The sequence below is a fragment of the Dipodomys merriami genome, unplaced genomic scaffold, assembly GCF_024711535.1.
Source record: "Dipodomys merriami isolate MVZ:Mamm:240054 unplaced genomic scaffold, mDipMer1.0.p SCAF_48, whole genome shotgun sequence".
NCBI classification, from domain to species: Eukaryota; Metazoa; Chordata; class Mammalia; order Rodentia; family Heteromyidae; genus Dipodomys; species Dipodomys merriami.
The window spans coordinates 3,149,594-3,173,015 of record NW_027206046.1 but is presented as its reverse complement, the minus strand read 5'-3'; the positions used below and the strand labels follow the sequence as shown (position 1 = coordinate 3,173,015).

Below are 23,422 nucleotides of genomic sequence, written 5' to 3'. Positions count from 1 at the left end.
TATTACCTCAAGATTCCAGATGTAGCCTAAAGTAGCTCAACCATGACCTACTCTTGCAGTCCCTTCCTCAGCACTGAGCTGTTTCATGAGGGGTGAAATTACTGGACTGTTGTTGGGCACTGCCTTATCACCTGAAACGGACTAGACGTAGTCTAACCTAAAAGGTCCTACCCAAAGGGCAATGGTAATTGAGAAATCACGTAAGACCCACTCAAAATATAGGCTGGTGGGCCCAAGACCACAGACTGGTAGGCATTAAGAGACTGGAACGGCTGAACAGAGCACACAAGCCATCATGGAAACAGGAGGGAGGTGCAGAGGATGCAAAGCCAAACCTCAGAGCTATCAGGCTCTGCATGCCTTTCCCGGATCTGTCCATTCACACTCCCAATGTGACCTTCCCTCTCTTAAAGGCCTTTCAAGTCATGTTCTTTGCACCTCAGCCTAACTTCATACTCAAAACTAAATCAAATTCAATCAGAGAACCTCCCTTCATAATACACACATACCAATGGACTGTCCTTGCTGTTTGGGAAAGATATAAACTCCTTGAGTTGGACAATATAAATACAAATTTTATTTAAGCTTCCTTTGTTATTCCTGGGGGGGCAGGGAAGATAAAAACAGCTTCTTACTTCCATTCACAAAAGAACGGAGAGGGAGGCCGGTATCTTCATGATGGTAATTCCCTCTATCAGTGTCCCCTCCTCTCGAAGCCTGGCTGTTCCCTGTGAATAAGGTTTTTTTTAATAAATTACACACCATGTAGGTTCTTGTCCCATCTGTCTCCTTCCTATTTAGTGTACTGTTGCACAGCAACGAGTTCTTTTTTTCTGCTTCTCGGTCGGGAGTCTGAGTGTGTGAAATCTGCACTGGCGTGCTTCAGCTGGGGAGCCTTTCTGATGCCACTGGTGCAGGTATCCATTGTGGAAGTCAGCAGCTGTGAGTGCTTTCTTAAGCATCACTGATCGGACACCAATCCAGCCATCCTAAAGGAAAAGGACCACAGTGATCAGGCAGAGGTGGAAAAACTGGACAACTTGGAAATATTTAATCTTATATTTTTGCGGGGGGGTGGGCAGAACTGGGGCTCGAACTCAGGGCCCTCTGGCCTTAACTTTTCTGCTCACAGCTAATATTGTATCCACTTGAGCCAAATACCTCCCCTTCTGATGTGTTGGTAGTTCATTGGAAATGTGCATCTCGCTGACTTTTCTATCTAGGCTGGCTTTGCACTGAGTTTCCTATTTCAGCCTTCCAGAGTAGCTAGGATTACAGGTGTAAGTCACTGGTACCTGGCTAGTTTACAGTAGGTGTGTGTGTGTGTGTGTGTGTGTGTGTGTGTGTGTGTGTGTGTGTGTGTGTGTGTGTGTGTGTGTGTGTGTGTGTGTGTGTGTGTGTGTGTGTGTGTGTGTGTGTGTGTGCCATTATTTAGGGCCTAGGCACTGGTCCATTAGCTTTTTTTGCTCAAATCTAGTGTGTGTGTGTGTGTGTGTGTGTGTGTGTGTGTGTGTGTGTGTGTGTGTGTGTGTGTGTGTGTGTGTGTGTGTGTGTGTGTGTGTGTGTGTGTGTGTGTGCCATTATTTAGGGCCTAGGCACTGGTCCATTAGCTTTTTTTGCTCAAATCTAGTGCTCTATACCAAATGAGCTATGCTCCACTTCCAGCTTTTTGGTGGTTATTTGGAGATAAGAGTCTCACAGACTTTCATGACCAGACTGGCTTTGAACCATGATCCTCATAAATTTCTATCATAGAAACAAATCCTCACTAAATTCCTACCTGCAAATATCACTTACCTTAACACACAATTTCCTTGATTTGGAACTTTTTATTACGAAGGAGAAATAAATGTATCGACCTATACCTATTTTAACACACAGGGAGTAGAATGGAAATTTACCTTGTAACTAATACTATCCTTATTTTAGTAAACTGATGCTCAAGCTCCTGGGTGATTTTTTTGTTTTCCAGTTTATCAGACCCAAATTCACATGTTCCAATAGCCTCGCTGCTTCTGCAACAGCAGGATGCAGACATGGAACCCATAGCCACAGATGCCAACCAAGATATATGCACCTAACACCATTCTAGACCAGGCTGGAGCTCATGATCTAGTCTGTGAAGGTTGATCACACTATTACACATTCAAACCCCCACTTTCCAATACATAGCACCTTACACAAACATCCTGTGACAGAAAACACCCTGGACATGGAAAGAATGTGGGGCACCTCTAAGGATTTGTCACCGTCAACACAAAAACATCATTATAAATCATTCTGAAATATAACTACTGAGCAGAAAAACCAATTATACTACATGCTCTCTAGCTAGTAGGCTAGCCAGACACTTTGATAGACTGTTTTTAAGTTACCAAGCACAAGAGGTTGTTATTGAAATTACCAAAAATAAATTTTCTTTTGAGAAAGCTATGTAATCTTTCACTGAGTAGGAATAATGTCTCAGTAAAATGCTGTTTGCAAATAAATTATGTCTGGTTACTGGTAGCTCACACCTGTAAATAAATTATGTCCGAATCCTAGCTTCTGAGATCTGAGGATTATGGTTAGAAGATAAGCTGGGCAAGAAAGTCTTTGAGACTTTCTTGTAACCACCAAAAAATCAAAAACACCTGGAAGCGGAGATGTGGCTCAAGTACTAGAGCACGAGCTTTGAGTAAAAAAGCTAAAGGGGTCTGCACCCTAAGTTTTAAGTCCCCACACACAAAAAAGCTAGAGATGCTGCCATTTCTTTTTCTTTTTCTTTTTTTTGGTTAGTCATGCACTTAAACTCTGGGCCTAGGCGCTATCTCTGAGCTCAAGGCAAGTGTTCTACCACTTGATCTACAGCGCCACTTCTGGTTTTGTAGTGGTTAATTAGAGATAAGAGTCTCACAGACTTTCCTGCCTGGGTGGGCTTTGAATCCTGATCCTCAGATCTCAGTCTCCTAAGTACCTAGGATTACAGGCGTGAGCCACTGGCGCCTGGCAGATGCCACCTTTTTTTTTTTTTGGTTGGTCATGGGGCTTGAACTCTGGGCTTGGGCGCTGTTCCTGCGCTCTTTAGCTCAAGGCGAGTGCTCTACTGCTTGAACCACAGCACCACTTCCCATTTGCTAGTGGCTTATTGGAGATAAGAGTCTCATGGACTTTCCTGTCCAGGCTGGCTTTGAACTGCGACCCTCAGATCTCAGCCTCATGAGTAGCTAGGATTACAGGCATGAGCCACTGGTGCCTGGCGTCACCATTTCTTAAGACCACTAAGTGGTCTGTTGGCTAAGAGCCAAGAACTGTTGGCTCATGCCTACAATCTAGCTACACGTAGGAAGCTTATATCTATAAGATCCCAGTTTTAAGCCAGCCTGGGTAGAAAACTCTGGGAGACTCTATCTCCAATTCACCAGTAAAATGCTGAAGTGGAAGCATAGCTCAAATGGCAAAGCATTAACTAAGCGTGAGAGGCTCTGAGTTCAAATCCTGGAACCAACACAGACAGACAGATAGAAACAGACACACACAGACACACAGACACACAGACACACAGACACACACACACACACACACACACACACACACACACACACAAAGATGATATATGATAGAAACTCAATAAAACAAAGATGATAACTTGAAACTAAAAGAGGATGTACCTTGCAGTAAACCAGCAGTACCTGAGACCGTTTGTGGTATACCACTGACCCTGGAATAACAGCATGTTCTGTTAATTTTGGATCTGAAGGGAAAACAAAAACAGAGAATTATTCAATATCAAGGTACTTCTTAGAATTAAAAAAAAAAAAGTGGAGCTGGGTGCTGGTGGCACAGGATTGTAATTCTAACCACTCAGAAGGCTAAGATCTGAGGATCATGGTTCAATGCCAGCTCAGGCAAGCAAATCTATGAGATTCTTTAATTAATCACCAAAAAGCCAAAAGTGGAGGTGTGGCTCAAGTGGTATAGCACCAGCCTTGAGCCAAAGGACAATGCCTATGTGTCTCTGATCATATAAATAATATTCATCAAAAAGAACTCCAGGAAGCTGGGCGCCGGTGGCTCACGCCTGTAATCCTAGCTACTGAGGAGCTGAGATCTGAGGATCACGGTTCAAAGCCAGCCGGGCAGAAAAGTCCATGAGACTCTTATCTCCAATAAACCACCAGAAAACCAGAAGTGGTGCTGTGGCTCAAGCGCAAAGCGCTCGCCTTGAGCTGAAGAGCGCAGGAACAGCACCCAAGCCCAGAAAAAAGAACTCCAGGAAATGGAAACAAGAGGGTTTTTTGCTTTGCCGTTTTTAGTTTCTTTTTGTCTTATTTACCTTTCTTTGGAAGGATAAGGGGATGCACAGAAATGGAGGGACAAAGGATGAAAAAATGCAGCTGTAGTACTCATTAGACACTGCTGAAAATGAACCATACAAGCCAGGTGCCAGTGGCTCACATCTGTAATCCTAGCTACTCAGGAGGCTGAGATCCGCTGACGGTTAGAAGCCAGCCAGAACAGGAAAGTGGATGAGAACTCAGCTCCAATTAACCACCAGAAAACCAGAAGTGGGACTCCAAGTGGTACAGCACTAGCCTTGAATGAAAAAAAAGCTCAGGGACAGCGCCCAGGCCTTGAGTTAAAGCCCCACAACTGACAAAAAAAAAAAAAAAAAAAAGAAGAAGAAGAAGAAGAAAAAAGAAAATGAACGATACAATTTATGAGTAAGGATGGAAAGGGGAATTGGGAGAGAACAAAGGAAGGGGAGACATTGCCCAAAAAGAAATGTACTCTTCGCCTGACGTTTGTACCTGTTACCCCTCTGTACATAACCTGTATAATAACAATTTACAAAATTTTTCCCAGACCCTCCCCACCAAAAAAAATGGTTAAGAGACAGCACCCAGGCCCTGAGTTTAAGCCTCAGTACCAACCTACACACACGCAAAAAAAGCAAGAGTAGGTGTGGCTCAAGTGATACAGTGCCAGCTATAAGCAAAATAAGAGCATGAGGCTGAGTTCAAACCTTAGTTCTGGCACAAATGAACAAGAAAATTAAAACAAGCTGGGCACCAATGGTCAAACCTGTAATCCTATCTACTCAGGAAGCTGAGATCTGAGGATTAGGTTCTAAGCCAGCCAGAGCAGGAAAATTACCGAAATTCTTTTCTTTTTCTTTTTTTACATACATTTTTTATTGTAAAAATACTGTACAGAGGGGTTACAGTTACATGAACAAGGTAATGAATACATTTCCTATCAAGCATTGTTGCCTCCTCCTTTTTTTGTTTTTCCCCTACCATCCCTTCCCTCTCACCTCCAAAACTACACTCCTCCCTCCCTGCTAAATTGTAAAGTTTGTTTTTCAAGGTAGTGTCTACATCTCATTGTTACAATGGGTCAACCTGTATCCCTATTTAAACATTTTGTTTTTTCCCTTCCCCTCCCCAAATTAGAGAAGTGTGTGTATATATATATACACATACATATATATATACATATATATACACACATACATATATATATACATATATATACACATACATATATATATATATATATATATATATATATATATATATATGATGTAAGGCACTGACAAAAAATACAGTGAAAATGAGGTTATACTGTGGGGGAGGAACATACAAAGAAACAAAAAAAATCACATGGTACATTATAAAAATGTTAGAATCAATAGCAAGAAAGAAAAAACCCTATCTTGGGGTTCATTTTGCTTAACATCATCTTATCTGGTCATATGTACATAGCTTTTGACCTTTTCTGCTTGTCCCAGACATATACTAGTTATTGCAAATAAGGGAAACCATGGGACCTATGTTTCTTTGGGCCTGGCTTACTTCACTTAATATAATTTTTTCTAAGTCTGAGGGGCATCTGGGTTGGTTCTATATCTTAGCTATGGTAAATAAGCCGCAATAAACATAGTTGTGCTGGTAGCTTTAGCATGGTCTTGTTTGTGATCATTTGGATAAATGCCCCAAAGTGGGATTGCTGGGTCATAGGGGAGCTCTATGTGGAATCTTTTGAGGAACTGCCATACTGCTTTCTAAAGTGGTTGAACAAGTTTACACTCCCACCAATAATGCAGTAAGGTTCCCTTCTGGCCATATCCCCTCCAGCATCTGTTGTTATTAGGGTTCTTGATTATAGCCATTCTAACTGGGGTGAGGTGGAATCTCAATGTTGTTTTGGTCTGCATTTCTCTTACAGCTAGAGAGGTTGAGCATTTCTTCATATGTTCTACTGGCCATTCTTATTTCCTCTTCAGAGAAGTTTCTCTTTAAGTCTTTAGCCCACTTATTTACTGGGCAGTTGTTTCTTTGAGGATTTGTTGTTGTGGGATCTAATTTTTTGAGTTCCAGGTATATTTTAGATATGAAACCCTTGTCTGTTGTATGGCTAGTGAAAATCTCCCAATCTGGGCTTTCTACTGATCTTGCTAGCTATGTCCTTTGCCATTGAGATTCTTTTTTTTTTTTTTGGGTCCAGTCGTGGGGCCTGAACTCTGAGCCTGGGCGCTGTCCTTCAGCTCTTCAGCTCAAGGCTAGCACTCTACCACTTGAGCCACAGTGCCACTTCCGGTATTTTTCTTTTTGCTTATGTGGTGCTGAGGAATCGAACCCAGGGCCTCATGCATGCAAGGCAAGCGCTCTACCACTGAGCCACCTTCCTAGCCCCGCCATTGAGATTCTTATCTCTAACTAACTACCAAAGAAGCTGGAAGTAGAACTATGACTCAAGTGTTAGAGCGGAAAAGGTCAGATAATGTGATGCTAGGAAAATGAACCCTTAGATATGTATTTTAATGTTTTTTTTCTTTCATGCATTTGTTTCTAACGCATTTATAAGATTATCTCTTTGTTGCTTTGTATGTCCCTCCCCCACAGTATAACCCCTGCTTTCACTATATTTGATGTCAGTATAACTTGTGGAGGAGATGGGGAAAAACAAGTCGTTTAAGGATACAGGTGGACCTGTTGCAACAATGAGAAGTACATGTTGTCATGTCGAAAACGAGCTTTACAACGTTGGGGTGGGGGTGGGAGTGGGGGGGAAGGATTGGGAGGGGAGGCTGGGAAGGGATGTGAAGGGTAAACAAAGGAGGAGGCTGCAATGCTTGATAAGAAATGTACGCATTATCCTGCCCATGTAATTGTAACCCCTCTGTACAGTATGTTCACAAAAAATAAAATTAAATTAAAAAAAAAAAAGTGTTGGAGCACTAGCCTTGAGCACCAAAACTCCCTGAGTTCAAGCCCCAGGACCCATGCATGTGTGCATGCCCATGCACACACAATACTGAGAGGCCATGTTTTCTTTCCTTTTTGTCCTTTAGCTTTTTGCTCAAGGCTGATGTGCTATCACTTGAGCCACAGCTTCACTTCTGGCTTTTTGATGGTTAACTGGACATACGAGTCTCATGGACTTTCCTGATTGGCCTGGCTTTGAACAGCAATCTTTTTATTTATTTTATTTTTATTTTTTGTGTCCGGTCGTGGGGCCTGAACTCTGGGCCTGGGCACTGTCCCTCAGCTCTTCAGCTCAAGGCTAGCGCTCTACCACTTGAGCCACAGCGTCACTTCCGGCTTTTTTCTTTTTGCTTATGTGGTGCTGAGGAATCAAACCCAGGGCCTCAGGCATGCAAGGCAAGCGCTCTACCACTGAGCCACCTTCCCAGCCCCTTGAACTGCAATCTTTATGTCTCAGCCTTCTGAGATTATAGGACTGTAGGTGTGAGCCACTGGTGCCCAGCTAAGACATTTTTTGTAACAGACTATAGTGAAACCATCTTCCTCAGCAACTATTCAGAAATTAGTACCTTCAAGGACTGAGTTGTTAACTTCCACCAAATCCAGAAGTTTGATGGTCTTCTTCATCCAGAGAGTCTGCAACGGAGTCTGCAGTTGAGAAGAAAAAGGAGTCACAAAGGGAGGCTCTTGCCCCAAATCTTTTCCATGTATTGTTCTGTGCTCTTCTAGTCTGTCTTGTCTTGCATGTACAGTGGAACTGGGATCTTGGTTGTTAAAATTATAGAGCACAGCATAAATGTGATCCACCCCCACCCCCACCATCAGCGTTTCTAGGATTTGTAAGACCTTAAGATTTTTTTCCCCTTTTTTTTGTTGGTCGTGGGGCTTGAACTCAGGGTCTAGGTGCTGTCCCTAAGCTTCTTTTACTCAAGGCTAGTGCTCAACCATGTGAGCCACAGTGCCTCTTTTGGCTTTTTCTGAGTAGTTTATGGGAGCCGGCACTGGTGACTCATGCCTGTAATCTTAGCTACTCAGGAGGCTGAGATCTGAGGATCATGGTTCAAAGCCAGCCTGGGCAGTTTTCTTATCTGCAATAAACCACTAGAAAACCAGAAGTGGTGCTGTGGCTCAAGTGGTAGAGCGCTCTTCTTGAGCTGAAGAGCTGAGGGACAGCGCCCAGGCCCAGAGTTCAAAAATAAATAAATAAATAGTCTCATGAACTTTCCTTCAATCCTCAGATCTCTGCCTCCTAAGTAGCTAGAATTACAGGGATGAGCCACCGGTGCCCAGCTCTTAAAATACTGTTTTTATATTGATCGATTGTGCCAATCCTGGAGCTTAAATTTGGGTACTGGGCACTATATTGGTGCTTTTTTCTTTTTCTTTTTCTTTTTTAACCTCAAGGTTAGTGCTTTACCACTATGAGCCACACCTATATTTCTGGTTTTCTGGTGATTAACTGGAGATAAGAGTTTCATGGACTCTCTTGTCTTCCCTAGTTTTGAACCACGATCCTTACATCTCAGCCTACGGAGTGGCTAGGATTACAGGTTTGAGCCACCAGAGCATAGCCTTAAACATTATTTTGAAGTCAATGCTTAATAAGGACAGATTTTTGTTTTTCATATAGGGTCTCACTATGTAGCCTAGACTGGCCTTGAAATTACAATTCTCCTCCTTCAGCCTCTCAATCAGCCTCTTGGATGCTGGGATTATAGCTGTGTGCCACAACATCCTGGCTTCAATGTTTGTATCTTTATGAACACGCCCAATTATACATTTATGCTGATTATTAAGTATGTAAGAGTTATAATTCTTATGTTGACAATTTTAGCAAGTGGTACAATCCTATATTCAAATGCCCAGAGGTACTACTCTTTAACAGGTTGAAGTATACTTCCTTGGAGTTTTTCCTACAAAACTCTAGTAAGAACCTGGGCACTGATGGCTCATGCTTGTAATTAGCTACTCAAGAGGCTGAGATCTGAGTTCAAAAACAGCCTGTACAGGGAAGTCTGTGAAACTCTTTTTTTCATAGGGCTTTAACTCAGGGCTTGGGTGCTGTCCTTGAGCTCTTTTGCTCAAGGCTACTGCTCTACCACTTTGAGCCATAGCTCCACTTCTGGTTTTCTGAGATAAGAGTTTCATGGACTTTCCTGCCTGGGCTGACTTTGAACTGTGATCCTCTGACCTCAGCCTCCTGAGTAGCTAGGATTATACACGTTACTCACTGGCGCCCAGCTATGAGACTCTTATCTCCAATTAACCACCAGAAAACCAAAAGTGGAGCTGTGGCTCAAAGTGGTAGAGCAGTAGCCTTGAGCTTAAGAGTTCAGGGACAGGGTCCAAGTCCTGAGTTCAAGCTCCAATACACACACACACACACACACACACACACACACACACACACACACACACACACACACACACACACACACACACACACACACACACACACACACACACACACACACACACACACACACTATCTCTTGTAGAACAGTATGTTACACACTATACAGAACGTAACATAAGCATAGACAAATTTTGTCAGAGCACAATTATGCATTTCCTGTTTTTGCTACATAGTACTCTATTTTATAAATATAAATCAATCCTTTAGGAAGGATAGTTCAGTTATTCCCAACTTCATATTATAAAATGTCACAAACAGCCTTGGGGATAGATCTCAGGTCAGAAGCAATGGAGCCAGCTATGAATTGGAATCTCCGAGCCAAAATAAATCCTTTCTTTTTGAAGTTGTTTTTTCTTTGTGTCAGTCATGGGCCTGAACTCTGGGCCTGGGCGCTGTCCCTCAGCTCTTCAGCTCAAGGCTAGCGCTCTACCACTTGAGCCACAGTGCCACTTCTGGCTTTTTTTTTCTGCTTATGTGGTGCTGAGGAATTGAACCCAGGGCCTCAGGCATGCAAGGCAAGCGCTCTACCACTGAGCCATCTTCCCAGCCCTTGAAGTTGTTTCTCAGGTCTACCTCTGTGCTGCAATGATGGCTCAGCGAACTTCGAAACAGCTTTCCCCAGGCATCTGTTGTAGTGACAAAAACTTAACACACTTGCCTACTGCCCGAGCTATAATCTAGAGCAAAACTGTTATCAGTGTGAGAGCTGAAATCTTTATCTTGTTCTTTTTTTTTTTTTTGGTCCGGTCGTGGGGCCTGAACTCTGGGCCTGGGCGCTATCCCTCAGTTCTTCAGCTCAAGGCTAGTGCTCTACCACTAGAGCCAAAGCACCACTTCCGGCTTTTTTCTTTTTGCTTATGTGGTGCTGAGGAATCGAACCCAGGGCCTCATGCATGCAAGGCAAGCACTCTACCACTGAGCCACCTTCCCAGCCCTTTATCTTGTTCTTGACCAAAGGAGGAGAGCTTTTAGTCTTTATGAATTATGATGTTAACTGTGGGGTTTTAAGGGCTTTTTTTCTTTGAGGTGGTACTAGGGTTTTATGCCTGGTAGAGCAGTACTTTACCACTTACAACACACCTACTGGCCTTTTTTTGCTTTATGTTTTGGATAGGGTTTCATGTTTTTGTTTCAAACCTCAAGCCTCCTACATAGTCTCTTTGGTACACAGATGTTTGCCACTATGGCCCAGCTTATTGAGATGAGGTCTCACTGTTTCCTGGGCTGGCCTTATGATTCTCCTGATCTCGGCCTCCTAAGTAGCTGGATTTACAAGCATGAGCTACTTTCCCTGGCCTGCTGAGGGTTTTGTTTTTGCTGGTCCTAGGGTTTAAACTCTGGGCCTACATGCTGTCTCTGAGCTTTTGTGTTCAAGGCTAGCACTCTATCATTTGAACCATAGCTCCACTTTGGCTTTTTCTGTGACTAATTGGTAATAAGAGTCTCATGGACTTTCTTGCCCAGGCTGGCTTCAAACTATGATTGTTAGATCTCAGTTTCCTGAGTAGCTAGGATTACAGGCATGAGCCATCGGCACCTGGCTTTCTCTAAATTTTTTCTAATTTGCTTATTTGTGTCCATTTCTTATCACCAGTAACTAAGATACTACAAAAAAACACTGGATATGGAATCTGAAGACCAGATTCACTATTTAGTGAATGGTTACTTCTAAGTTAGTCATCCTTTGTCTATGAAATAGGAATAAAACTTAGTTATATTGGGGGCTGGGGATGTGGCTTAGTGGTAGGGTACTTGCCTGGCATGCACAAAGCCCTGGGTTCTATTCCTCAGTATATAAAACAGAAAAAGACGGAAGTGGCGCTGTAGCTCAAGTTATAGAATGCTAGCCTTGAGCAAAAGCTCAGGGGCAGTGCCCAGGCCCTGAGTTCAAGCCCCAGGGTTGGCAAAAAAAAAAAAAAATCCAACCTGGTTATAGCTGGGTGCAGGTGGCTCATTTCTGTACTCTTAACTACTCAAGAGGCTGAGATCTGACGATCTTTACTTGAAGCCTGCTCAAGCAAATAAAACCAAGACTTGTACCTCCAATTAACCAGCAAAAAGCCAGAAGTAGAGTTGTGGCTGAGGTGGTACAACACCAGCCTTGAGTACAAAAGTTAAGTGAGATTGTGAGGCTCTGAGATCAAGCCCCAGTATCAGCATAACGAAAAAAATAACTTGGTTATAAGGAATACAAAACACATATTTGAATGTGTTTGGTGAATTCTCAGGCTTCTATGAAAACTTAAAACTTTAGTCAGGTGCCTGTAGCTCATGCCTGTAATTCTGTCTTCTCAAGAGACTGAGATTTGTGGATCATGTTCGAAGCCAGCCCAGGCAAGAAAGTCCATGAGACTCTTCTCTTCGATAAACTACTAGGGAAAAAAAAAAAGCTGGAAGTGGAGCTGTAGCTTAGTGAGAAAGCACTAGCCTTGAGCAAAAGGAGCTTGGGGACAGTATGTAGGCCCTAAGTTCTGACCCCTAAGTTCTAACCGCAGGACTAGCACCAAAAAAAAAAGAGGAAAAAGAAAAAGAAAAAAAAAAGAGAAAAAAGAAAAAGAAAAAAAAATCAAAACTTTAAAGAACATTTTAAAAGTAAATGTCTAAAAAATAAAAAGGAGAAAAATGAGGTTTAGTTCATAACGTCATTTCTAAATCAAAATACTCAGCAAATTACATACCCTCATAAAGGAATAATAATTAGGTAAAACTGACTTTCCAACTTACTTACTATATTTCCAATGGCACGATAAAGCCTGAGTATCTGCTCCGATGTCTGTTCCTCCCACTTTATACAGCTGGTAGCTGTGGAAATCTTAGGGGCTACAAGACAAAAGCCAAGAACAAGAATGAGTATAGGTTCCATATGCACAAGCTGATGTAAGTACGAGAGAATATGCACTGTAATATTCTCTCTGCTTCTGTCTATGTCCAAAATGTTCCACAATAAGAAGTAAAAAGAAATAACCCCAGCCAGACACTGGTGGCTCACGCCTGTAATCCTAACTACTCAGGAAGCTGAGATCTGAGAATAGTGGTTTGAAGCCAGCCCAGGCAGGAAAATCTGTGAGACTCATCTCCAGTAAATTACTCAGAAAAAGTTGGAAATGGCGTGACACCAGACTTGAACACAAAATGGCTCTGAGATAGAGCCCACACATTGAGTTCAAGTCTCAAAACTGGCAAAAAATAAAAATAACCCCAAAAAGTACCACAAGAAAACATGAGTAACCTGCTTTATAAGTGACCTTTCTACTCTGAATGTAGAAAATGCTCATAGTTAAAGATGGCTAAGGTTATACCATGCAGAAAAATCAGACGAAAAGCCAAGGGCTGGTGGCTCACACTTGTAATCCTTATGAGGCCGAGGTCTGAGGAAACCAGTCCAGACAGGAAAGTCTATAGAGACTCATATCCAACAAACAACTCAGGTAAAACTGGAAGTGGCACTGAAGCTCAAGGGGCAGAGCACATCTTGAACACAAAGAAGCTGAGACAGAGCCCAGGCAGGGCGATAGTTCAAAACCTCAGGACTGGCAAAAAAAAAAACAAAAAAAACACAAAAAAACAAAAACCCAAAATGTTATTAAATTACAAATTTTAGGGCTGGGAAGGTGGCTCAGTGGTAGAGTGCTTGCCTTGCATGCATGAGGCCCTGGGTTCAATTCCTCAGCACCACATAAACAGAAAAAGCCGGAAGTGGCACTGTGGCTCAAGCGGTAGAGCGTTAACCTTGAGCTGAAGAGCTGAGGGTCAGTGCCCAGACCCAGAGTTCAGGCCTCGTGACCGGACCCCCCCAAAAAAAAATTTAAAAAATTAAAATTAAATTACAAATTTTAAAGTGATGAACTGAAAGAATTTGCACAGTAACTCACATATGAAATATTCCTAAAAACTAAAGAAGGAAATACTACAGCCAGGTGCCAGTGGCTTACTCCTATAATCCTACTCATGAGGCTGAGATCTCAGGATCATAGTTCAAAGCTAGCCTGTGGAAAGTCCATGAGACCCTTATCTCCAACTACCCAGAAAAATAGCCAGAAGTGGAGCTGTGGCTCAAGTGGCAGAGCATTGTTAGCTTTGAGCAAAAAAAGCCCAGGGATAGTACCCAGGACCTGAGTTCAAGCCCCAGGATTAAAAAAAAAAAAGAAAAAAGACCAGAATCATTAATAGAAAAATGGACCCATGGCATAATATATCCCAGGAAAAGCACATGACAAATAGTCCTTAAACACACAAAAATATCTTCACCACCTCTCACAGGAATAAGATACACTAAAGATACATTATTTTGTTTTGTTATCTGGCTCTTTTTTTTGTTGTTGTTGGTCGTGGAGCTTGAACTCTGGGCCTGGACACTGTCCCTCAGCTCTTCAGCTCAAGGCTAGTGCTCTACCACTTGAGCCACAGCACCACTTCCTATTTTGTTTTGTTTTGAGATATAGTCTTCTTAATTTTGTGGCCCAAGTTAACCTTGAAATTGAGATCCTCCTCTTGTCTCAACAGGTGCCAGTGTATACTTAAGATTTACATTTTTTGTCCATCATGGGGCTTGAACTCAGGGCCTGGGTACTGTCCCTGAGCTTTTTCAAAGTAGTAGGCTACTGCTCTACTATTTTGAGCCATTGCACTACTTCCAGTTTCCTGGTGGTTAATTGGAGATAACAGTCTCATGGCCTTTCCTGCCAAGATTGGCTTTGAACCACGATCCTCAGATTTCAGACTCCTGAGTAGTTGCAATTACAGGCATGAGCCACCAGCACCAGGTTTTATTTAGATTTTAAACTAAGTTTTTCCACTGGGGGCCAGTGGCTCACAGCTATAATCCTAGCTACTCAGGAGGCTGAGATCTGAAGATCACAGTTCAAAGCCAGCCCGGGCAAGAAAAGTTCGTGAGACTCTTATCTCCAGTAACCACTCAGAAAACCAGAAGTGGCACAGCGGCTCAAGTGGTAGAGTGCTAGCCTTGAGCTGAAGAGCTGAGGGACAGAGCCCAGGCCCAGAGTTCAAGACCCGCAACTGACCAAAACAAACAAACAAACAAACAAAAAACTAAGTTTTTCCTAAAGCCAAAAACTATATATTAGGTATTTAATTCGAATTATAAACAATTTTAACATTAATAGTATGCAGAATAAAAAATCTTTAATTTCTTAAAGAAAATATGGACAAACATTAATAGTTTGAAATTTGGGAAAACTGAAGTTCATTACTTATCTTTCAATTAAGTAATTTTCAAAATAAAAGGTTGCTGAGCTGGGCACTGGTGGCTCACCCCTGTAATCCCAGCTACTCAGGCTACTCTGAGCAGATTGTGTCATTGGAAATATAGTAAATATGGCAGTCAGGCCTTTAGTCAGTGGAAAAGGACATAAAGTGGGAACTAAATCTTATTTATTTATTTATTTTGGCCAGTTCTGGGGCTGGGGCACTGACTCAGAGCTTCTTTTTGCTGAAGGATATAGCACTTGAGCCACAATACCACTTCTGTGGTTTTCTGTTAATGTGGTGCTGAGGAATTGAACCCAGGGCTTCATGCATGCAAGGCAAGCACTCTACCACTAAGCCCCACTCCCAGCTCGGGAACTCAATCTTATGAAAATTAAATTAAGGAAAAGTGCTGGGCCCTGGTGGCTCATGCCTGTCATCCCTGGCTACTCAGGCTACTCAGAGCAGATTGTGCCATTGGAAGCTGGGAAGTCAATCTTTTAGTTCTCTGGAAAAGGACATAAAGTGGGAATTCAATCTTATGAAAATTAAGGAAAAGTTCTGGGACTTGATGGTTCACATCTGTCATCCTAGTTACTCAGGAAGCTGAGATTCAAATGATCTTGGCCATTTGAGGCAAAAAAAAGTCTCAGAATCCATCTCCAAAATAAGCAAAAAGCCAGGATGAATGGAAACAGGAGGTTTTTCTTTGGTGCTGTTGTTGTTGTTGTTTTTTCTTTTATCTTGTTTATATATCTATGGGCGGGTAAGAGGGGGTGTACAGAAATGGAGGACAAAGGGTGAACCACTGCAGCAGTGGTACTCACTGGACACTATGTTGAAAACGAACTATACAACTTGTAGGTGGACACAGGAGGGAAAAACTGGGAGAGAGTGAGGGAAGAGGTAACATCCAAAAAGAAATGTACTCTACCTGACTTATGTAAACTATAATAACAATAAAAAAATTAAAGTTAAAAAGCCAGGCTGAGCCAAGTGGTGGTGGCTCACGCCTATAATCTTAGCTACTCAGAAGGCTGAGATCTGGAGATCGAGGTTCAAAGCCAGTCCGGGCAGGAAAGTCTGTGAGACTCTTATCTCCAATAAACCATCAGAAAACCAGAAATGGTACTGTGGCTCAAGTGGTAGAGCGCTCTTCTTGAGCTAAAGAGCTGACGGACAGTGCCCAGGCCCAGAGTTCAAGCCTCATGACTGACAAAAAAAAAAAAAAAAAAAAACAAAGCCAGGCTGGAGGTTTGGCTCAAGTGACAGAGCACCAGCTGAGCAAACAGGCCAAGTGAGTATAAGGCCCTGAGTTCAAACCCTGAATTGTCTATAAACAGATAATAAATAAATAAATAATTGTAAAGTACAATGAAGACTCTATCATGTTCAGCACCATCATGATAAATGAAACCTCACTCGACATGAAATCCCTGCCGCCGTCCCTCACCGTAAGTCACTCCCTCAGTTGGCTGAGGTCTTCCGTTGCTCAGACTTTCAGGTAAGTTTTTCAACACTGAAATAAGCTACAGAGAGAGAAAGAGAGAAAGCACATGATATACTTGAGATGAACAAAGTAAACATACATTACAGTTCGGTAACCATGAAAATGAGCCAGGTATAGAGTTAGGAGGAAATTGGACTCAACTATGCAATTAGCACTGACAGGAGTGTGACAGTAATGCTCTTGTGCAGGAGACAGTTGCTACTTTGCTCCAGAATGCTGGGCCTGGCCTGCCAGCCCAGGCTGTCAGCATGAGGCCCTCCTGTCCTCAGCTAGCCACTCTTACCCTATAGAAGGAAGAAGGTAGAGAGCCACACAGAGGAGAGGGTACTCTGAGTCACAGGGCTGTGGGTTCAAATCCCACTTCATCACCTCCTATCTGTTGCATGGAAAAGTTATTTAACTTGTTTGTGGTCTTCAACACCATCATCTGTGAAACAACTGACAGTAACAACTACCTCCAAGTCTTATTGGGAAGGCAAAAAACAGAAAACAAAACCCTCATGGAGTATCAGAACCTCGCAAGCCAGGTAACACTGGTTCACACCTGTAATCCTAGCTACTCAGAAGGCTGATCTTGAGGATCTTCTATCAAAGGCAGCCAGGGCAGAAAAGTCAATTGGAGATACTCTTATATCCAGTTAACCATCAAAATCCCAGAAGTGTTGGGGCTGGGAAGGTGGCTCAGTGGTAGAGCGCTCACCTTGCATGCCTGAGGTCCTGGGTTTGATTCCTCAGCACCACATAAGCAAAAAGAAAAAAGCCGGAAGTGGTTCTGTGGCTCAAGTGGTAGAATGCTAGCCTTGAGCTGAAGAGCTGAGGGACAGTGCCCAGGCCCAGAGGTCAGGCCCCAAAAAAACAAAACAGGACCCAAAAAAACAAAAACAAAACCAAACAACCCCCAGAAGTGGAGCTGTGGCTGAGTACTAGCACAAAGAAAAAATAAAGGAGTACAGTTTTGGTACATGAGCCAATCTTCAATCCATGGCCATCACCATTATAAATACGATCACTTCTTTTTTTTTTTTTTTTTTTGGGGTCCAGTCATGGGGCCTGAACTCTGGGCCTGGGCGCTGTCCCTCAGCTCTTCAGCTCAAGGCTAGCGCTCTACCACTTGAGCCACAGCACCACTTCCGGCTTTTTCCTTTTTGCTTATGTAGTGCTGAGGAATCAAACCCAGGGCCTCGTGCATGCAAGGCAAGCACTCTACCACTAAGCCACCTTCCCAGCCCAATAAATACGATCACTTCTAAGGCAGCACCAGAATGAAAAGAACCAGTCATGTGGTAGTTGGTTTTCTACTACCTAAAAATCAATTAGTTCCTATGAAAAGTGTGAACAGAGTCTGTAAGATTCACCCAGGCTACACTGCTGCGGAGGAATGAGATGTGCAAAGCCACATGGAGAAGATCATATGTGGGTGGGCAGAATCCCCGAGCCCATGATACTAATGACCAGAAGTGGTGGGACACCCAGGGACCGGCTATGGAGCCAGGATGGGGTGTGGGCGCTAAAGGAGCTTTCTATGTGATACAGGGTATCACAGGTGCAAAACCCCAAAGATCACAAATGCTAGGGAGAGAAGCCACTATTCAAAAAAACAAATATTACAGTTTAAAAGTACAAATGATAAAATCACAATTTTCCTCATGAGCCCGCCCCATCCTACATGAGTGGGAACACAGAATGGAGAACGGTACCATGCTGCCACCCAGTCGCGACAGCAGCACTTCCAATTCCTTTGAAGTGGTCTTTGGTGGCACCGGGACCGTTTCCTGCTTGAGAATTGGGCCGACATCAAACCTAGGAAAAATACCAAAAGGACTTGTGGGGTGCTGGTGGTTCATATCTGTAATCCTAGCTACTCAATAGACTTAAGATCTGAGGATTGTGGTTCAAAGTCAGCCTGGGCAGTAAAGTCCCTGAGACTCTTATCTCCAATTAACCACTAGGACACAGGAAGTAGGGCTATGGTAGAGAGCTAGCCTTGAGCAAAAGAAGTTTAGGGACAGAGCCCTAGCCCTGAGTTCAAGCCACAGGACTGGGACCAAAAAAACAAAAAACAAAAGGCAGATAACAAGAGTACTGGTTTTTGTTTGTGTACATGTTGGTACTCACTGGAACTTAGCACCTCTCACACTCTCTTAGCTCAAGGCTGGTGGACTACCATTTGAGCCACAAGTCTACCTCTGGCTTTTTGCTGGTTTACTAGCGATAAGAAGAATCTTGCCAGATGTACGTGGCTCACACCTAGCTACTAAAGAGGCTAAGATCTGAGGATTGCAGTTCAAAGCCAACTCGGGCAGGCAAGTCCTCAAGACTCTTATCTCCAATAAACCACTCAGAAAACTGGAAGTGTCACTGTGGCTCAAGTGGTAGAGTGCTCACCTGGAGCTGAAGAGCTAGGGGTAAGGCCCAGGCCCAGAGTTCAAGCCCCATGACTGACAAAAAAAAAAAAAAAAAAAATCTTTTGGATTTGTTTGTAAACTCTGTCCATCTTACTGCACCTCCAAGGTAGACCATTATCAACATTATCAACACACATCTCAAGCAAAGGGAAAAAAACATGAGTTCTACCTTTTAGGTCTGATTTGCATAATTGTTACTCCGGTCACTGTGTCTCCGTGAAGCACCGTGTGGATGATGGGGGCCGGGCCTCGCCAGCGGGGCAGGCAGCTCGGGTGGACGTTGAGCACCCCACTGAGACAGAAAATGCAGATTAGTAGAAAACCTTTACTAACTGCCACCTAAGCTACTACATGACTTCAGCCTCCTGAGTAGCTAGGATTGTAGGCATGAGCAACCAGGGCCTGGTCAAACCTAAAATTTAAAAAAAAAAATAAAAATTAAAAAATTAAAAAAAAATTAAAACATTAAAAAATTAAAAAAAAAAAAAAAAAGGCTAGGGCAAGTGTACTGTCCTGCCATGAGAAACCAATTCTGTTTAATTTAAAACAGAGTAAGGAGGGGCTGGGAAGGTGGCTCAGTGGTAGAGCGCTTGCCTTGCATGCCTGAGGCCCTGGGTTTGATTCCTCAGCATCACATAAGCAAAAAGAAAAAAGCCGGAAGTGGCGCTGTGGCTCAAGTGGTAGGGCACTAGCCTTGAGCTGAAGAGCTGAGGGACAGTGCCCAGGCCCAGAGTTCAGGCCCCACAACTGGACCAAAAAAAAAAACAAAACAACAGAGTAAGGAGTGCTACCATCATGGCCAAGAGAACAGCTCAGGCTGTCTGAGAGTTTATGAACAAAACATAAAATACTGGGCTGGGAAGGTGGCTCAGTGGTGGAGCACTTGCCTTGCAAGCCTGAGGCCCTGGGTTCGATTCCTCAGCACCATATAAGCAAAAAGAAAAAAAGCCGGAAGTGGCGCTGTAGCTCAAGTGGTAGAGTGCTAGCCTTGAGCTGAAGAGCTGAGGGACAGCGCCCAGGCCCAGAGTTCAGGCCCCACAACCGGACCCAAAAAAAAAAAACCATAAAATATTATTAAATGATCGCTCAAGTGCAGTTATACACTTCATGAAGCTGGGCAATGGTGGTTCACACCTCTAATCCTGGCTAGTAAGGAAGCTGAGATCTGAGGGTCAAGGTTTGATGCCAGCTTGGGCAGACAACTTTTTTTTTTTTTTTTTTTTTTTTGTCGATTGTGGGGCTTGGACTCTGGGCCTGGGTGCTATCCCTCAGCTCAAGGCGTGCGTGCGCTACTGCTTGAGCCACAGAGCCACTTCCGGTCTTCTAGTGGTTTATTAGAGATAAGAGTCTCACGGACTTTCCTGCCTGGGCTGGCTTTGAACTGTGACCCTCAGATCTCAGCCTCTTGAATAGCTAGGATTACAGGCGTGAGCCACTGGTGCCCAGCTCCTTCATGACTCTTATCTCCAATAAACCAGTAAAAAGCTAGAAGGAGAGCTGTAGCCCAAGTGGTAGAGTGCCAGTCTTGAGAGCCATGAGAAGGCTGGAAGTTCAATCTCCAGTACCCGAACTAAAAACATACAAAGCAAACTCTAAGTATAATTTAGCCATAATTGCTTCTTTTATTTTTAGCTGTTCCTGGGGGTTGAACTCAGGGCCTGGGCACTGTCCCTGAGCCTCTCTGTGCTCAAGGCTGGTGCTCTACCACTTGAGCCACAGTGCCACTTCTGGTTTTCTGTGGTTTATTGGAGATAAGAGTCTCACAGACTTTGCCTGGGCTGGCTTTGAACCTCCGTCCTCAGATCTCAGCCTCCTGAGTAGCTAGGATTACAGGTATGAGCCACCAGCGCTCAGCTAATAAAATCTTATTTTGAAAGAAAATTAATGACCCACAGCCACTACAACTGTATTTCCTTAGGAATAAAACTTACTAGGGAAATTTAAGAATAAGAGTCTCACTCAAAAGACGGCCAAAGGAAGCCACTACCCCGACATCGAAGTCTCCTGATCCCACGTGTGGCCACTCGTGTACTTGAAGCTGGGACTCCACGGCATACTGCTTCGCAGGCAGGCCTTTCAAGGATGGAGAAGGTACTGTCACCACCTCCAGTTTCTCAATTAACTCTTCCTCTTTGTTTTCTCTAAGTAGAAAAATGAGAGAAAAAAAAAATGTGACTGCATCAGGATGATGGCCTGGGCACTGTCTCTGAGCTTTTTGCTCAAGGCTAGTACTCTACCACCCTGAGTCACAGTGCTAGTTTTCTAATTGGAGCTAAGAGTCTCATAGACTTTCCTGCCTGGGCTGGCTTTAAACTGCAATCCTCAGATATCAGCTTCCTAAGTAGCTAGGATTACTGGTGTGAGCCACCAGTGTCAAGCCAGTAAAAGTATTTTTATGATTAAACTCTTGAATTATTTAGTTGTTTTCTTTTTTGATTTTTGGTGCCAGTACTGGCACTTCAGCTTAGCGCAGTTTGGCTATTTCACTCAAGGTTGGTGCTTTACCATCTGAGCCAAAGCCCCATTTCCAGCTGTTTGGTGGTTAACTGGAGGTTAGAGCTCCATAGCCTTCCTGCCCAGGCTGGTTTCAAACTGCAATCGTTAGATCTCAGACTCCTGAGTAGCTAGGATCATAGGTGTGAGCCACCAGAGCCTGGTTAAGTTTTTAACTTTTATTTAATTTTAATTATTTGAAATGTATAGGGCCATATGTGGCTACTATTTGGATAGCATTGATCTAGAGATTTCCTATGTATATGAATCATTATTTTACACAATTGTCATAGCACAATACTCTTCTGCCTTTTATTTTTCTAAATATATGCTATTATGAGTCTTAAAAATAAAGTTAATAGCTGGTCTGTGGCACATACTTGTAATTCTAGCTTCTGAAGGAGGCTGAGATTTGGAGCATTGTGATTCCAAGCCAGTTGGGGTAAGAAAACTCCACAAGACTCCACCATTTCCAATTAACCAGTAAAAAGCAGGGCTGGAGTCGTGGCTCATGGAGTAGAGCACCAACCTAGCAAGCAGAGTGGGATGCCTTGATTTTAAGCCCAAGTATCCCCATAAAAAGGGGCTGAGAAACTGTATTTGTAGAAGATGGCAGAAATGAGAATGGTAGAGAGAGTAGGAATCAGGAAAAAAACGAGTGGGGAAATAAGAAAGCTAAGTTGGGGAGGAGGGAGCAGTAGATTGCCACCAATTTATCATGAATTTTCATGACAGGTGGGATTTCACATCACTTTTTCTGCAGTAAACAAGATTTACTAAGTGTCAGACACACTCCTTGTAGTCCTAAGAAGTCAGCTTTATGAATCTATTAATGTGCAAACAGCTCTTTTGCAGGGGGGAGAATTATATCCTGGTGTCAACCTTAAAAAACCGAGCCCCGCTGTGTAGTAAGAGACCCCCGAGTGTACAGAGACCGTATCACCTGCTGAGACCAGACCCAACCTAGATGGCTGGGAAGGCAGAGGGAAGATCCGAACCCGGATCTGGAAATCAGAGCTTGAGAATGTCTCCCTAGGCTCGACTCAACCTTTCTGATTCTACCCTTCCTCCCAAGCAAAAACAGGCCGGGGGGGGGCGGGGGACCCGAGGAGCGACAGGCTGGGCGGGAATGAGGGGACACGAGGGTCAGCACCGGGCTCCCCCAATCTAGACCGAAGGGCGGCATCTTCCGGGTTTGCAGACATGCTCGATCGGAGGCTGGGCTGCGACGGGGCGTCCGGAGCACTCGGGACTGGAGGGCGGACTCCCGGCCCCGGCCCTCACCCCGGCCCGGCCTCGGCCCCGGCCCTCACCCCAGGCCCCGCCCCCACCCCAGGCCCCGCCCAACCCCGGCCCCGCCCAACCCCGGCCCCGCCCAACCCCGGCCCTCACCCCGGCCCAGCCTCGGCCCCCGTCCTCACCCCAGGCCCCGCCCTCACTCCAGGCCCCGCCCAACCCCGGCCCAGCCTCGGCCTCCGTCCTCACCCCAGGCTCCGCCCTCACCCCAGGCCCCGCCCAACCCCGGCCCCAGCCCTCACCCAGGTTCCGCCCCCGCCCCGGGCCGCTTCCGGCCCCGCCCCCGCCCCGCTACCTGGCGGCGTGCAGCGCTCGCAGCGTCTCCCGGGCAAACTGGTCGGTGCCGAAGAAAAGCACCCGCCAGGGCGGCTTCTTGCGAACCTGAGCATCTCGGGAGTCCTCCTGGCCGGAGACACCGCCGAGCGCCCGCCACTGGCAGCTCGGCCACCCGCGCACGACGATGCGGGACAGCCGGGGCCCCCAGCACCGCCGCGCCGGAACCCTCATCGCTCAGGCCGCCCGCGGCCCACATCGCGCATGCGCGGAGGGGGCGGGGCCAAGTGGGAGCGTGAAGGCGGGACTTTAAGTGATAAGGGGCGTGGTCTGGCAGTCCTGGGGGCGGGGCCTGTCTGAGTTGGGTTCCGGAAGTGCACAGTTTAGCAACCCTCCTGGAATTGTTTCGGTAACAAATGATAACATACTTTGGAGAGGAGCCTTATTCATACAATGCAGTATCATTTTCCCATTTATTGTGCTATTATGTAATATTTACTAAACACATTGTGTGGCAAGATCTAGCTATGTACTTGAAGTCCATTAGTACAATTAACCTTCGCGTTCATTATCT

The 23,422-nt window shown here is 44.4% G+C and overlaps 1 protein-coding gene across 1 annotated transcript; it reads right to left on the bottom strand.

The window, feature by feature from the left end:
• Positions 1-554: 554 nt before the first annotated feature.
• Mtfmt (mitochondrial methionyl-tRNA formyltransferase) lies at positions 555-23,092 on the bottom strand. Its single transcript, XM_069995172.1, is given in 10 exon segments — positions 555-827; positions 830-989; positions 3,651-3,733; positions 7,820-7,898; positions 12,395-12,486; positions 16,325-16,400; positions 18,079-18,181; positions 18,956-19,078; positions 20,718-20,927; positions 22,871-23,092. Coding segments are annotated over 10 exon segments (1,371 nt in total). The 5' UTR covers positions 23,083-23,092; the 3' UTR covers positions 555-594.
• Positions 23,093-23,422: the final 330 nt, after the last annotated feature.